The 13,505-nt window shown below is 37.2% G+C and overlaps 1 protein-coding gene across 1 annotated transcript in view; it reads right to left on the bottom strand.

Moving 5' to 3' along the window:
• UVSSA (UV stimulated scaffold protein A) overlaps positions 1 to 13,505 on the bottom strand; it is a 1,327,799-nt gene that overhangs the window by 274,159 nt on the left and 1,040,135 nt on the right. The window contains exon 13 of the mRNA XM_044062324.1: positions 5,279 to 5,390. Within this exon, the coding sequence (XP_043918259.1) occupies positions 5,279 to 5,390 (112 nt within the window). The remainder of the gene's footprint in view (positions 1 to 5,278; positions 5,391 to 13,505) is intronic.

Here is a 13,505-nt window from a genome sequence, read left to right as displayed (position 1 = left end):
TTTAATAATAAATACAGCATTATACTATAGTTGGCATCGTAGCCTTCCTTTAAAAGCCTCAGTAATTATTTTAACCCAATATTCTAATGAACCGTACTTATCTCAAAAGGCTTCGTAATTTTAATATACACGCTATTTATTTTATTTTATTTACCTCAAATACTTTCACAATAAGAAAACAAACATTTATTATTAGAGATATTTATAACTGTAATACAAGATCAATAGTTTATTTAGCCCAATGTACACAATGTCCATCATTTTATATTGGTAAGATGGACCATCGTCTGAGAGATAGAATATATGAACACCTTTACGCAATAAGAAGGAATAAAGGTGACAATGCTTTAGCAAGACACTGCGAGCAAAATACTGGACATGCATTTAATTTCATGGTGATTAGTCACATAAATAACCAAACCATAGAAGGAAAATACTTTAACGATAACTATATGAAGTTAGAACTTGAAAAAAACGAACTAAGTTGGCAATTACGCTTAAGAGCATGTACAGAGCCAGGATTAAATGAAACATGCTCAATAGCGTGTATATTAAAATTACGAAGCCTTTTGAGATAAGTACGGTTCATTAGAATACTGGGTTAAAATAATTACTGAGGCTTTTAAAGGAAGGCTACGATGCCAACTATAGTATAATGCTGTATTTATTATTAAAACTTATTAATTTGCAATGTTAATAACACTGAATGTAATTTAAATTGACGACTTGTAGCGATGACAACTATTTTAACTTTCTTTTTATATACATTTCCAGTAGTGGGAAAGTAGTGACTTGGTCACCTTAAAGTATTGAATTTTAACACAAAGAATAAGGTATTTATCATTCGCACACACACTGTTAATTTTGGAGATTTGCAATATTAAAACTAGGTTAAAATTGCATGTCACTGGTTGCCTTTTAGTTTGCAACAACCTTTTACTTGCATTTTTATGAATTATAACTGTGTGATGCATTACAGTTTTACGGCAGCTACAGCACGGGAACTAGCTTGGATTAAGGCAATAATGAATTTTAATTAGTTTATAAATTTCGTAATAATAAAGAGAGGAGAACAATATTTTAACTAAAATAATTGTTGTCACAGTATAACATAGCATAATACCTATGTCTAGAAAACCTACTTAGGATATATACGTGCATCTTTGATCTACGATTATTTTATGATGTAAACAGAATAAAATGTCTACTTACTTAGAGAATATTATTTTACTACATAAGACATATTTGGATGTATGATTATCTTATGACATAAATAGAAGAAAATGTTTATTTAATTAGAGAACATTATTATAGAGAAAACACAATGTACTTCAAGGGTTTAAACTAGAGGGGTTGTTGCTTTAACAACTCGTCAGTCATAGAGTTTTGTCTGATTGGTCAGTGCATTATGGTTAAACTATTTGAATTTGTGTCACTTAGAATTTTACTGTTTGTCTGAAGAAGTCCGGATATTATCCGGACGAAAAGCGCTTTACTTTATGTTTTTTTACTTTATGGTTTTTTACTTGTTTTACTTGAGCCGTGTCTTATTTGAAAATAAATCCAGTGGAATTCATTCTCTTTGGTTGCGAAATCAGTGCTTGTTTGTTTGTAGGAATAAACTTGCTTAATTTCTGCCTGATGTATAGTGAATAGTAATTTTCCACAAATACTCTAGTGTCCTAATTTTTAATACTTTTCTCTTTTGTCACCATTTTTCAGGTGCAGCTCTTTTAGCTGGTATGACTACATTTTTACTAATATAGGTCCTGGCTGCTTTCTCATGAGCAGATTTGGAGCATATGCACAATGTGTCCTTTCATTTTAAAAATCATGCTGTGGAATACCAGTTCAGTTGCTTCTTCATACTTTCATAAAGCTAATGTGATCCATCCCTTCCAGTTTTTTTTGGTATAGAAGAATATCAGGATTTCTCTGCCTGCCTTGTGTTCTAACTCGACTAATTTTTGAAACAGATTTTCTTGAGAAACCTCTTATTCAACCAGTCTTTCCTTCATTTCACCCTCTAATTTCTGCAGTGTTATCAGCTCATCTCAATACCTACTCAAAGCTTCTATTCTTTCCAGTCTTTTCTTATTTGACTTTATATATTCCTCCCATGTCTCACTTCTGAATGCGTTTGATTTACTTTTTCCTGAAAGGCTCTTCCTAAATAATTTTTTTTCTTCTCCTTTTCTGACGGAGTTTCTATTACTGTCCCCATATTTCTTCATTGCTGACATCTAGGGAGTGCAGTGACAAACCAGTAACTTAATTTTAGCCAAACTGTTAACTTTTGCTGGCTTTTTTACACCACTTTCATTTTTCACAAATGGAGAGCTCTATACAACCTGCTACTCAGTGTGTAGCCATCTTGGAAACTCCAATTTAAGGGTCTTTTTGCCCCTTTCTTCCAGGAAAAATGAAAGGTGAAGATGAAGAATGGAAAGACTAACACTGCTAGCACCCTCTCTGTTTTTGTGACAGTGAAGGCTACAGTTATGGAGTCAACGGCATAATTTACAGAGGTACCAACAGTGATGGGTATCTGAACATAAATCTCTAAAACTGGTATGGATTGAATATGAATAGTCAACAATGATGCCTATGAACCTCAGACAGTGATCCTGTATTACTTGTGGGGTGGACATTAATTACCAAGTGCCAGTTTGGAATAAAGACTGTTCCACATCAATAATTTCAGCATCTCAGCCTACTGATACGGTAGGTGCACTACTAACTTCTACAGATTCAATTTGATCCTGTGGTGGAATTTCTATTGGGAACACACTTGGAAATGCTGGGTCAGGTGATGGCACTGTCCATTAAGGCAGTGAGTGAACTAGAAGAAACCGAATTTGTGGAACTCTATAAAAACTAACCAAAGGTTCATCAAATGCTTAACTTTTAGGAAAAGAAGTGATGGCTCCCAGTTGGCAACAATAACGCTAGATGATGGGGCCATCACAGAGTGGGACTAAGTCCTCACATCCTCATGTTGCTCATGCTATTAGTAAGCAAATCAAAACAAAGAAGAATTCCTATAAAGAGAGTTATCCTCCTTACTTTGAAAACTACATCTTATTCTCTGATGTCTTAACAACATTTCTACTGAATTCTTCTCCAATTCTTCCAAGAAAGATACCGTGGAAGTGGTACTCTAAGATGCAATGTAAACAATTTTAACTCTAACAGGTTGTCTTTAAGGAGATACACCTATCAATGGTGGATTGCTAGATTAAATTATTGGCGTGAGGAGCAGTGTCAGATATTGTACTGAGACCTCTAACAAACTAAGCAATATGTGGGCATGTACTAGAGTAACTTTGTTAACTGGTATCAATAACTACACTTCTTCAAAGACTGCTTTAGCCTCAAGTAGATGAAGAAGGCAAATGCAACCTGGGAAAAGGGCAAACAAATATAAAAAGTAGTGTAGAAGTAATGTGATTAAACTATGACAAACATGGAGTTCTGCTTAGCAGTGGGAAATAAACAAGGAATATATGGTCGTCTGTCACACATACAAAAATTATAGTATGGCAGTGATGTCAGAAAGCAGGAGAAGGACAGAATATCAGATATACAAAACTGGATACAGAGGCCTGCAGTTGGGCCGAAGTCCCACATTTCTGGATGTGATGCAAGAAACACCTCAGAAGGATGGTCTGTCTGAAATCAAAATGCAAACCTAACTATACATAGTACTATCACATAACTACATAATTAAAACTGCAAGATACATAATTACAGAAGTCTATTTTACACAGCAATAAGACAAACAAGACATATGAGGTACACATTGGGTATACAGTACAAGCTACATATCCACTTATGTCTTATTTCCTTAGTGAAATACATGTTGCAATAATCTGGAAGCCATCTCTGTTGGTCTAGATGGACACAACATGGATAACAACCCAAGTGACCGGAGTTCAGCAAATGCTTAACTTTTAAGGAAAGAAGTGATGTCATCCAGTTAGCAGCAATAACTCCAGACGATGGGGTCATCCTAAGTGCCACCTGGAGCTGCTGGGGGCGGGAGAAAAATGAAGGGGCTGAGCCTTCCTGTCTCTCTCAGGGGGTGGGGGATTGCATGTCCAGAGCAGGCAAAGTGCATGTGTATTTCTATGGTGGAGACTGAAGAAACATACATAATGGGCTCATTTTGGCCTGCAGGATCATTTGTGAGCTTATGTCACTTGCAAACATTAGTGACAATCCTGCGTTATGCCCAAGGCGCATCAACATCAAAGAATGCTCACTGGGGCATAAGCATGGAGGGAGGGTTTATGAACAAAGCAGCAAAAAAAAAAAAAAAACAAAACATTGGCTGTAGCACCAGTGAAGGGGAAACAAATGAGCTAATTGTCTGAATGAGGCTGATGGTTGTCAGGTGGTGAACAAAAAGAGCTCAAAAATCTGGCTTAAAAAAAATAGACATTAAGCCACAAACTTTCAAGGGAGACAAGGCAGGACAGTAGCTCATAACTGAGATGCAGTCAAAAAAATCTTTGCATATCCTGCTGTCTTCCAGAGTGACAACATTAATAATGTTACATAGCATAAATGAAGTTAACTGCGTGCCCAATATGCATCGAGTATGTGAAATTTTTAAATTAAAATTTGTGCCTGTTTTAATGTTAATTAGTTCTACAGAAGTCAGCGTTGTCTTCTAGTATACTGTTTAAAATGAACTACCACTGACGTGGAGGTTTCTTTGCAGGCTGCTTATAGCAATGTTTGAATCATGGTCTAGTAGTTTTAGGAATTAAGAAATCTAAACCTTGTTCTGTGTCCAAATACAATCATTTTGTTTTCCCCTTCTGAATTCAACAGCACAAACAGGAGAGCTGCTGGACATTCCACAGCACTACTACTACACTACAAAGGGGAAAAAAGCTCTGTGGCCATAGAAAAAATGAGTTAGCTTCCCAAAAGAAAGACAGACAAGCATAAACTCACAAAAGCACTTTTCACACACATTTTTGGAAGATTCAGTCTGCAGCAACTGCCTCATTAATGCTACAGATGCATTCAGTCTTGTGACAGAGCTTGAATAAATCATTCTTATCTTCAAACTTGTCTACCCATGAAATAGTGACAGTATGAATACATTCAAGAGACTACAGGAAAGGATGACAATGATACATCCCTAACATGTCAGTATTTTAGGCACGGCTCTAAGCTGCTATATTACACACCAAATCCCACTGTGCATTTCTGTTGCTCTCCAACCTGTGCAGGTCTCTGAAGATCTAATGCCCAAGGCACACACCTGGCTCTGTGTTCTGCTGCTTCTGCTTCTCTTTATCCAGTCTGGCTATGTCTTCTGGGTTGGTGGGGTTCCCAAATTCGTCACGAGGAATAATCTTACCATGAAAAGGGCACTAAAAAAATAAAAAAAACAAAATAATGTACCATGAATGAGCACATCTTTATAAAAAACCAAGTCTTAACAGTCTATATATGGATGACAGCCTACTTCATGCTAAGTAAAAAATGTAGACTACAGCAAAATCACTCCCCAAAAAACAAACTCTTCTGATACAATCTGGCACTTATCTGCCCTTAGACCCTAGCTGATAATTCGTCGTCAGCGTTGATAGAATACATCTTTTTCTGTGCATGCACAGACTCAATGGCATATGAACATGAGTAAAGCTCATCTATGGCATCCTTTTTAACAGTATCTTAAAGCCAATAAGCTGTTTGCATTAGTTTCTTGTCCCTCCTGTCATACAATTACAAAGCGATCTGTGTTGCTTGTGTTTTACAATTTGTATATACGGCAGTGAATTTCAGTATGGATGCCAGAACTACTCTGCACATCACACATTGCCACTAAGGGTACTGATAACACGTGTACAGTTCTACTGCATCTCATGAAACTGCACTACTTAATGGTGCATGAACCTGAGCTAACTAACCATACATCTCCTTTGGCTAAGCATTTGAAGAAAAAAAATGTTTTTTTTTTTCCTTTCTATTCTATTATTAACATATCATCTCAATTGGTGGTCAATATTTCTGCTAACAGACAGTCAAGGGAGCTCTATACTTGCCAAACTTATTTTTTCCCCATATGACTCTAGTATACAATTACCCTTCCTGCTCTCAACTAGCCTATTAATTCTTCATTAAGTGGTGATAGTCAGGTCCATTCATTCTCTGGCTAGGGCAAGAGCTCTATAGTCCATTCATTGCCTGACCAAAGAGACTGTCTTATCACTCACTCATTCCTCTCACAGGTGAGAGTCAGGACTTAGGAAGCACAGCAGCATGCTAGCTCATGCAGACCCTCTCCCTTACCTGGCCTAATCTACAGTGGCTGTGGCTCCACAAGATCTGCTGCTTTGGAATGCATAAACGTGCCTCCACACATCTAACTTCCTCACTTACCCTGCAGTACCTCCCTACCTTAACCTAAGTTCTTCTAAGTTCACTTCTGCATCCTTGCGTGGGTGCACGGCAGCAGGTCAAACAGCCTCCCTCTCCCACAGGATGTACTAGCCGACAAATTCCTTTCACTTCCATCCCTCAACCTGGTTATTCCAGACTCCCATGTCACTACTTCAATGTGGATCATCTGGGAATTTTATGCAGTTTTAATATAACTGTGTTTATTATGAAAATAATGCCACACACCACTTCGCAAGCAGAATAAGTTACACCAGGGATTATAAACTTACACCAGGGATTATAAACTACAGACATAAATTAGAATAAACACTGAGTGAATATTACCTAAACATCTTATCATATGCACTTAAGCACTTAATTTAGTATTTATTATTTACTGACATTTATTTACTAAGAAAGTACATCTGGGCATAGTGCCCTTTTTCAGTGAAGACTTGGGGAGAAAAAAGCTCCAAGGTAACAATTTAAAGCAATCAATACTTACAATGTCAAATGTTATAATGCAGTTTCAGTGAATACATAGTATAGCAAACAGTATAACAAAATTTGCACTGGTGTTCATAAAGATTAATTTACAAGCATTGTACTGAGAATTTACAAATGTAGTGTTGTATAAGATAGGTAGGAGTCATTTAAGAAATACATTAGAGTGAGGTATTAGAGACGATAAGCAAGTTTAAGTGTTAATAGAGAAGTAGCGATGGAACAGTAACTTGGTTGGGCTAATTAGAAGTAGGTATTGTAGTTTAAGTACTACAATAAACTGAAGTATTAGATGGGGATAAGCAGGTTAAGTGATTTAGTGATTTAAAGGGAGGTATAAGAAGGTGATAAAGGGTGTTAGGAAAAGCTATGCCTCAGATGAAGAGCAAGGACAAAGCTAAGAGGCAGAGAGGAAGTATTTTAGTAATGGTTTGAAAAGCTGAAGGTGTGAGACAGACCTGACTGATACAGAAAGTCATAGAGTTCTAGATACATTACTGGAATAGAGACAGACTCCAGGAGCCCTTTGTGATTTGTAGATGGTAAACAGTTGTTTATCACTTGACCAAAGGAAATGGTTTGGTAGACAGTATTGGAATATGGGGGCTAATTGCTGGGCAGGCAAATGGGGTATAGATGAATTTATGGGTTAAGATGAGCTGGGTATAAGGTGGTGAGGAAGTCTGAGCCAGTTAAGTGTTTTTAGTGCAGTGGTGGGTCTGATAAGGTTTTCTGAAAGCAAATCTGGCAACTTGGTTGCAGCACTGTTCAAGTTTAGAATTAAGTGAGGCTTGTAGGTTGGTCATGACAGGGGCATCATAGAGGAGAGACGGTAAAAGGTAAGTGGCAGCTAGAGTTACCTTGGTAGAGTTAGCAAGGAATTTCTTTAGTCTGTGAAGGATACCTAGTTTCTGATGTATTTTCTTGATGCTGTTGTGGATCTGTAAATCAAATTTAAGATTGCCATGCCAAGTATTTTTGTATGCAAGGTAACTTCAATCATGGTGTTATTTAAGGAAAAATGTTGCAGTTGTTTTTCCATGGAAACAGGATATTGGAAAAAAAGAAGTAATTTCATTTTTTTGGGATTCAGTAAGCAGGTGCTTATCCTGTAGCCAACATTCAAGAGTTCTCTGAAGATGCATGAGGTTGCCTGAAGTGCATATTAGGGTAGAATAGTCAGGCTACTGTATGAGGGAGGTTTATGTTGATTGTTAGTGAATGTATTAAAGAGCAGAGGGCCAAGAATGGACCCCTGTGGCATGCCAGTGTTGACAGGAAGGAAGGAAAGGTGGAGAGCCATTTAACCAACTGGTATCTATTAGTTAAACAGCTGTTAAATCATAGGGTGGACTGCGATAGCCCTAGGTAAGACAGTTGACAGAGGAGTGTTACAGAATAAATAAGTTTGTCTATGCCTTAAGTGAGTCCCATGCACAATATGTCTGCTGCACTGGAAACTCTGGGTTACAGTATGAACATATGGGGAAGTTCCAAACAAGAGTTCACAAAAGCAAAACTTTCAGCCAAACTATTTTGTCAAAATTACTCTAAGCATCTCACTACATTCCCTGTAAAATACTTCATCTTCACCTTTTGCTTTAAGCAACCGAATTATGTTACATATGTGGATTCCAGAAGCAAGAGAATGCAATATACATCAAAGTGCACTGATAAATGTAAGAGATACAGATAGTCAACGCTGTGTCTTATAAATTACACTCAGTCTTTAGTTAAAGTTAGGTGCATCTCTGAGGCAGCTACCAATGTGCCTTCAAAGAATCCCATTGACTACCTATTATATAACCCTCATTGTGACCCCTTCTCCTATAGAGAGCTGTCTAACCTTCAAACTGCAATTTCAAACATCATCTACAAGAAGAGTGCCTTCCAACAGGCTGTTTCAAAAGCCCTCTTAAAAAACTATCTGCCCCACATATTGTAATTTTAAACAGTATCTAGCAAATATTTGCTGTTCATGTGTAGCTTTTCACACTTGGCTGTTCATAACATTTCAACACAAACATCATACAAGGTAAATTAATTAATTTCAAAATACTGCTTAAGATTGCCTTTAGGATTCAAATTACAGCACATCATACAATTCAGAATCTGTGAGGTTTGTGATATCAGCTGTATTAAAATGCAGTAAACAATCAAATAAATACATCTCTTACATGTGTTACTTGTGCTATTCGATAAACTATCTGCTTGCTCAATACAATTCTGCTGCAACAAAACAAAGAGTATAGGACACATAGGTTAGACAGATGATTAACTTGTGCATATACGTGAAATGATATATGTGAACCTCTTCTTGGTGTATCCTTACAGGGGTTCTGTATTACCTGTGTGCATTCCTTCTATACTGACCCCCAAAACACTGTTCCATGGAAAGCATGTACAAGGCTGATCTTTGACTGCCCCTTTATCTTATTCATACCATGGATCAGTAAAACACTTGTACTGAATGTTACACCTTTTCCTCTTTTAAAGGCATATACCCACAGTTTCTCCTAATATTAATTAATTAATTTATTAATTATTTTTTATTTTTGTTTTACTTTATCATTTTTTATTGCTGCATACTCAATACAGCTTTTCAGCAATACTACCTGACACATACATTTTCACATATGTTAATTCCACATTTGCCTACCATATTATACAACATATTTGGGATAATACATATAGCACAAATACCTGATATTTCAATCTTATTTATCTGAATGCATGTGCAGATGACTGCATGATGCCCTTTGAGGATATTACTGTGCAACATTAGATGATATTGGAGATGTTTGGTAATTTTGGTAGTGTGTCAGGGCTTCATTACCACCCACAAAAGTCTGTTGTGATTAGAATCAGAAATAAACATATCTAGATACATTCAATACTGCCTGACCAGATGGGCAGGTGGGGAATTTTGTATTTAAAGTGTGTAAAAAGATAACTGTGATCAGAGAGAGAGAGAGAGAGAGAGAGACAGAGAGAGAGAGACAAGAACAGATAGGTTCATAGGTGTATACTACGCTATTGACCACGAGGGCCCTGAAATCCTAGCCATGGAATCCAAATGTGACTCACAAATTTGATTTATATTTGATTTATATTTACTGACTTGCTCTGTCCAGCAGAGACAGAGAAGCCAGACCAGGGGTGAATTTCTGACTACCCATCCATTTGAACAAGTTGCTCTTAAATATGGATAGGGAGGAACTCTGCTTCACATGAACGGGGAGCCTGTTCCAGAGAATGGGAATTCTCTGAGAAACATATCTGTTTCTCAAACATCCTATTTATGTTGAAAGCAAAATTTAGTTTTTTTTAATCTAGTAGTTCTGATGCTGTTTTGCTAATGTGCAAAAAAATGCATAAAAATAGGGTCCAAAGATGCCTTTATGCCAGGCAAAGATCACCTCTCAGAAGTCTGTATGATACCAAGTAAAGACACAGGACTTTGAGACGATTAGCACAGGACATTGCACTCTATTCTTTTTGTAAGGAACCTTTGTGGACATCCTAGTTGCTGCATGAACTCTATGATGGGCCTGATGAGGGCTGAGTACAGTGGTATAATGATCTCTCTGGACCTAGATACCTTGCCCTTACTTATTAGTTGAGCAGCACCGAAGGATTTTCTTACTACTTTGGATATGTGTTGGTTGAAGTCTAGGTTACTATCTACATTAGTTCCCAGATCCCCGAATAGTGAATCAGCTTTTAACGGTGTTTTATTGTGGCTTAACAGAGTAATAGTGATGTAGTCTTTCTTTTCTCACTGGAGGCAGGAAACTTCTTAAGAACTTCACACTTATATTTTCTTAAGTACTAGCATGCACTCTCATGCATAGGTCAGATATATGGCACAAGAGGGAAAGTGCCAAAGCTTTGGTATAGTGGCCAGAGGTATGATATCCTGTGCAAACTACTTCTCATTACTGAAGAATGATGCAACAGTGATCAAACAAAGAATATCAGTAGTTAAAAAAAGGTATGCAGAAAAATGGATGAGAGAAGTACTTCATACAGTACAGACAGTAACATTCAGCAGAGTAGCACACTGTAAAAGGTGTCCATCAAAGAGAAACATCACACATAATGCTGGCTTCATACTGTAGCTCTTAATTTGGTGTAAACATGCAGGACAAATGAGAATCTACAAGAAAGGTGCATGACTTCTACAACGATACCATGTATCTATCATAAGCCAAAAATATGAGGCTAGGCTTGTACTCCATGTGTTTAATGTTGGTATAAACAGAACCCCTCAACCTTACAAAGTGCATGTACCACAGTAAGCTGCAGGTCTCGCCTCTCCTACTTCTGAGCACTATTCTGTATGTACTGTTTCCACAGATTCCATTTATTTTGGTGTAGTTTGCTCCTTACGTTTTCAAAAGATTACATTTTCATTTATTTTATCTCCTTTATAATATTCAGTACTTCAGTTGCAGTTGGTTTAGGTTTTGAATTCCATTTTCAAGTAATTGCCTTTTTGGCAGCCGATAGCATTATAAGACCTTATTATGTCTGGGCAATTCAAATGCTATACCCCAGCTAAAGAGAATAATTTCCTTCGTAACAACCATTTATACTCCCTCAACATGTCCGACAAATTCTAATTCAGGAAATTTTGTTTAAATCTGCCAACTCGTTACAATTCTAAAAACCATGACCCCAATTACCTCTCCCTCTCCCCTTATTCTGTCAGCACTTGCTATATATTTGAGGGAAAATTCTCTGAAGTCTGCCTGTGGTATAAAAATAACTATACAAACATTTCCAAGCAAAAAAAAAAAAACCTAAATCTTCTGGTCTTTCTGTATACTTGGAAGCTGTACAGATGTCCTCCCATTCTCTCTTCCCAATATTTTCTAAGCTCTTCTGGCTAATTCTTATAGATAATGTGCAATGCTTACATGTCCTGCTAATTAGCCTATTTTAATAACAAAATCTGTTGCAAAAATCCTACTACAGCTGATCTTTCATTTAACATCCTAACCTATTTTTGCTTTGCTTATACTCCGTTATTAATCACTGGTAGGGAAGGTAGTCTCTAACCTACTGTCAAAGCTTTGCTTAGCCTCATCCCATTCTATTACCTTTTCCTCTAGATATTTGCTCCCCAAACTATGGTTTCTTTGCTTATTTTCTCCACTAAATTTCAACCCCTACTGCTTACTTTCTATACCTCTGCTAGCAGCCATTCATATTGACAATTGCTTCTTTCTCCAGTCCTGTGTTTACTTGGTTGCTGGAATACTTTTATCTACTTTGTTATTCTCTTTAAGGACCTGCTTCCAAAATTCTACTTATTTCAAGAGCCCCCTCTCCTCTCCAGTTTCATCATCATACCTTTCCATTTTGACATATAACCTTCTGCTTGTGTTATGTATACAAGCCTTAACTGAGTGGCGATAAAATATACCTTTAAATCAGGTAATCTTAAGCCACCTTGTTCTTTTGGGGAAAATCAGATTATCTGGCCCTCTTCCCCTTCCCAAATAAATTCCTTCAACTGTTTATTAACTGTGGTCCAAAACTTTTCCATTAACTGTTAAAATATGCCTAACTTGTACATAAAACTAAATGGACTAGAAACATTTTCACTGTTTGAAGCTTGCTATCCATATATAGAATCACCAGCTTCCAGCTTCTCTTCTGACATATCTTTAGCTGTAGTAATAAAATCTTTTTTAATCCATGCATCTAAATACTTCATCTTATCTTGTTCTCATAAGTATGGGTATTATTGAATCAATTCATGTGCGGAGATATACCCTGGGATTCAGCAAGCAGCCGTGTAGGAATAAGTTATTCCTGCATGGCAGGGACCGTTCCTGTTCAGCACGGCAGTGTCCCGTGTATGAGTGCAGGGAGTGTGTCTGAGAGCAAAGCTCTCACAATACACATGCCCCCTGCACTCCAGAATTGCCTTTCGGCAATTAAAAACGAGCAAGAATGCTCGTAACACCCCCAACCCGTCAGGTTAACAAATCTGGTCAAAGGCATAAGAGCTAATCATCCCTACCAAGCCAGAAGTTGTTAGGATAACACAGGTTGCATAAGCACATAGCGCACATCTCCCAACCCGTCAGAGTAAGGAATGTGGACAAAGCCAAAAGGGACAATTGTCCCACAAAGCAGAAAGTTGATAAAACAATAGGTTCAGCATTAGCAGGGATATTCTGAAGGGTATAGATAAAATCACACAACAAAAATTCTCTTTTTTTTAATAAATGCGATAAAGTTTAAGCATAGCTGCACATGTGTGCCCATTGCTTAGCTACGCTTACACCAGCTTAAACAGCACAAGAAGTTAAATAGCAAGAGACATCCAACATAAGCAGTATTGCAATAGTATAGTGGTTAGAGCGTACACTTTGCAAGCAGCCATTCCCGGTTCGATCCCCACTGTAACCAATTTGCATTTTACATGTGAAACCAGTACATACATTTTTATTTTTTTTATTATTATTAGCTGCTAAATAACATATATTTGTTAAATGGAGTACTGCATTAGGTCCAGATGAGGTGTCAGTTCAATAAAGTTGTGAAACCCCCATATAAACACAAGTGCCCCATGTCACACATGA

The sequence above is a fragment of the Protopterus annectens genome, chromosome 2.part1, assembly GCF_019279795.1.
Source record: "Protopterus annectens isolate FY-2018-M chromosome 2.part1, PAN1.0, whole genome shotgun sequence".
Lineage (NCBI taxonomy): Eukaryota > Metazoa > Chordata > Ceratodontiformes > Protopteridae > Protopterus > Protopterus annectens.
Note: the sequence above shows the minus strand (reverse complement) of the source record. Positions and strands in the feature narration are given on the sequence as shown.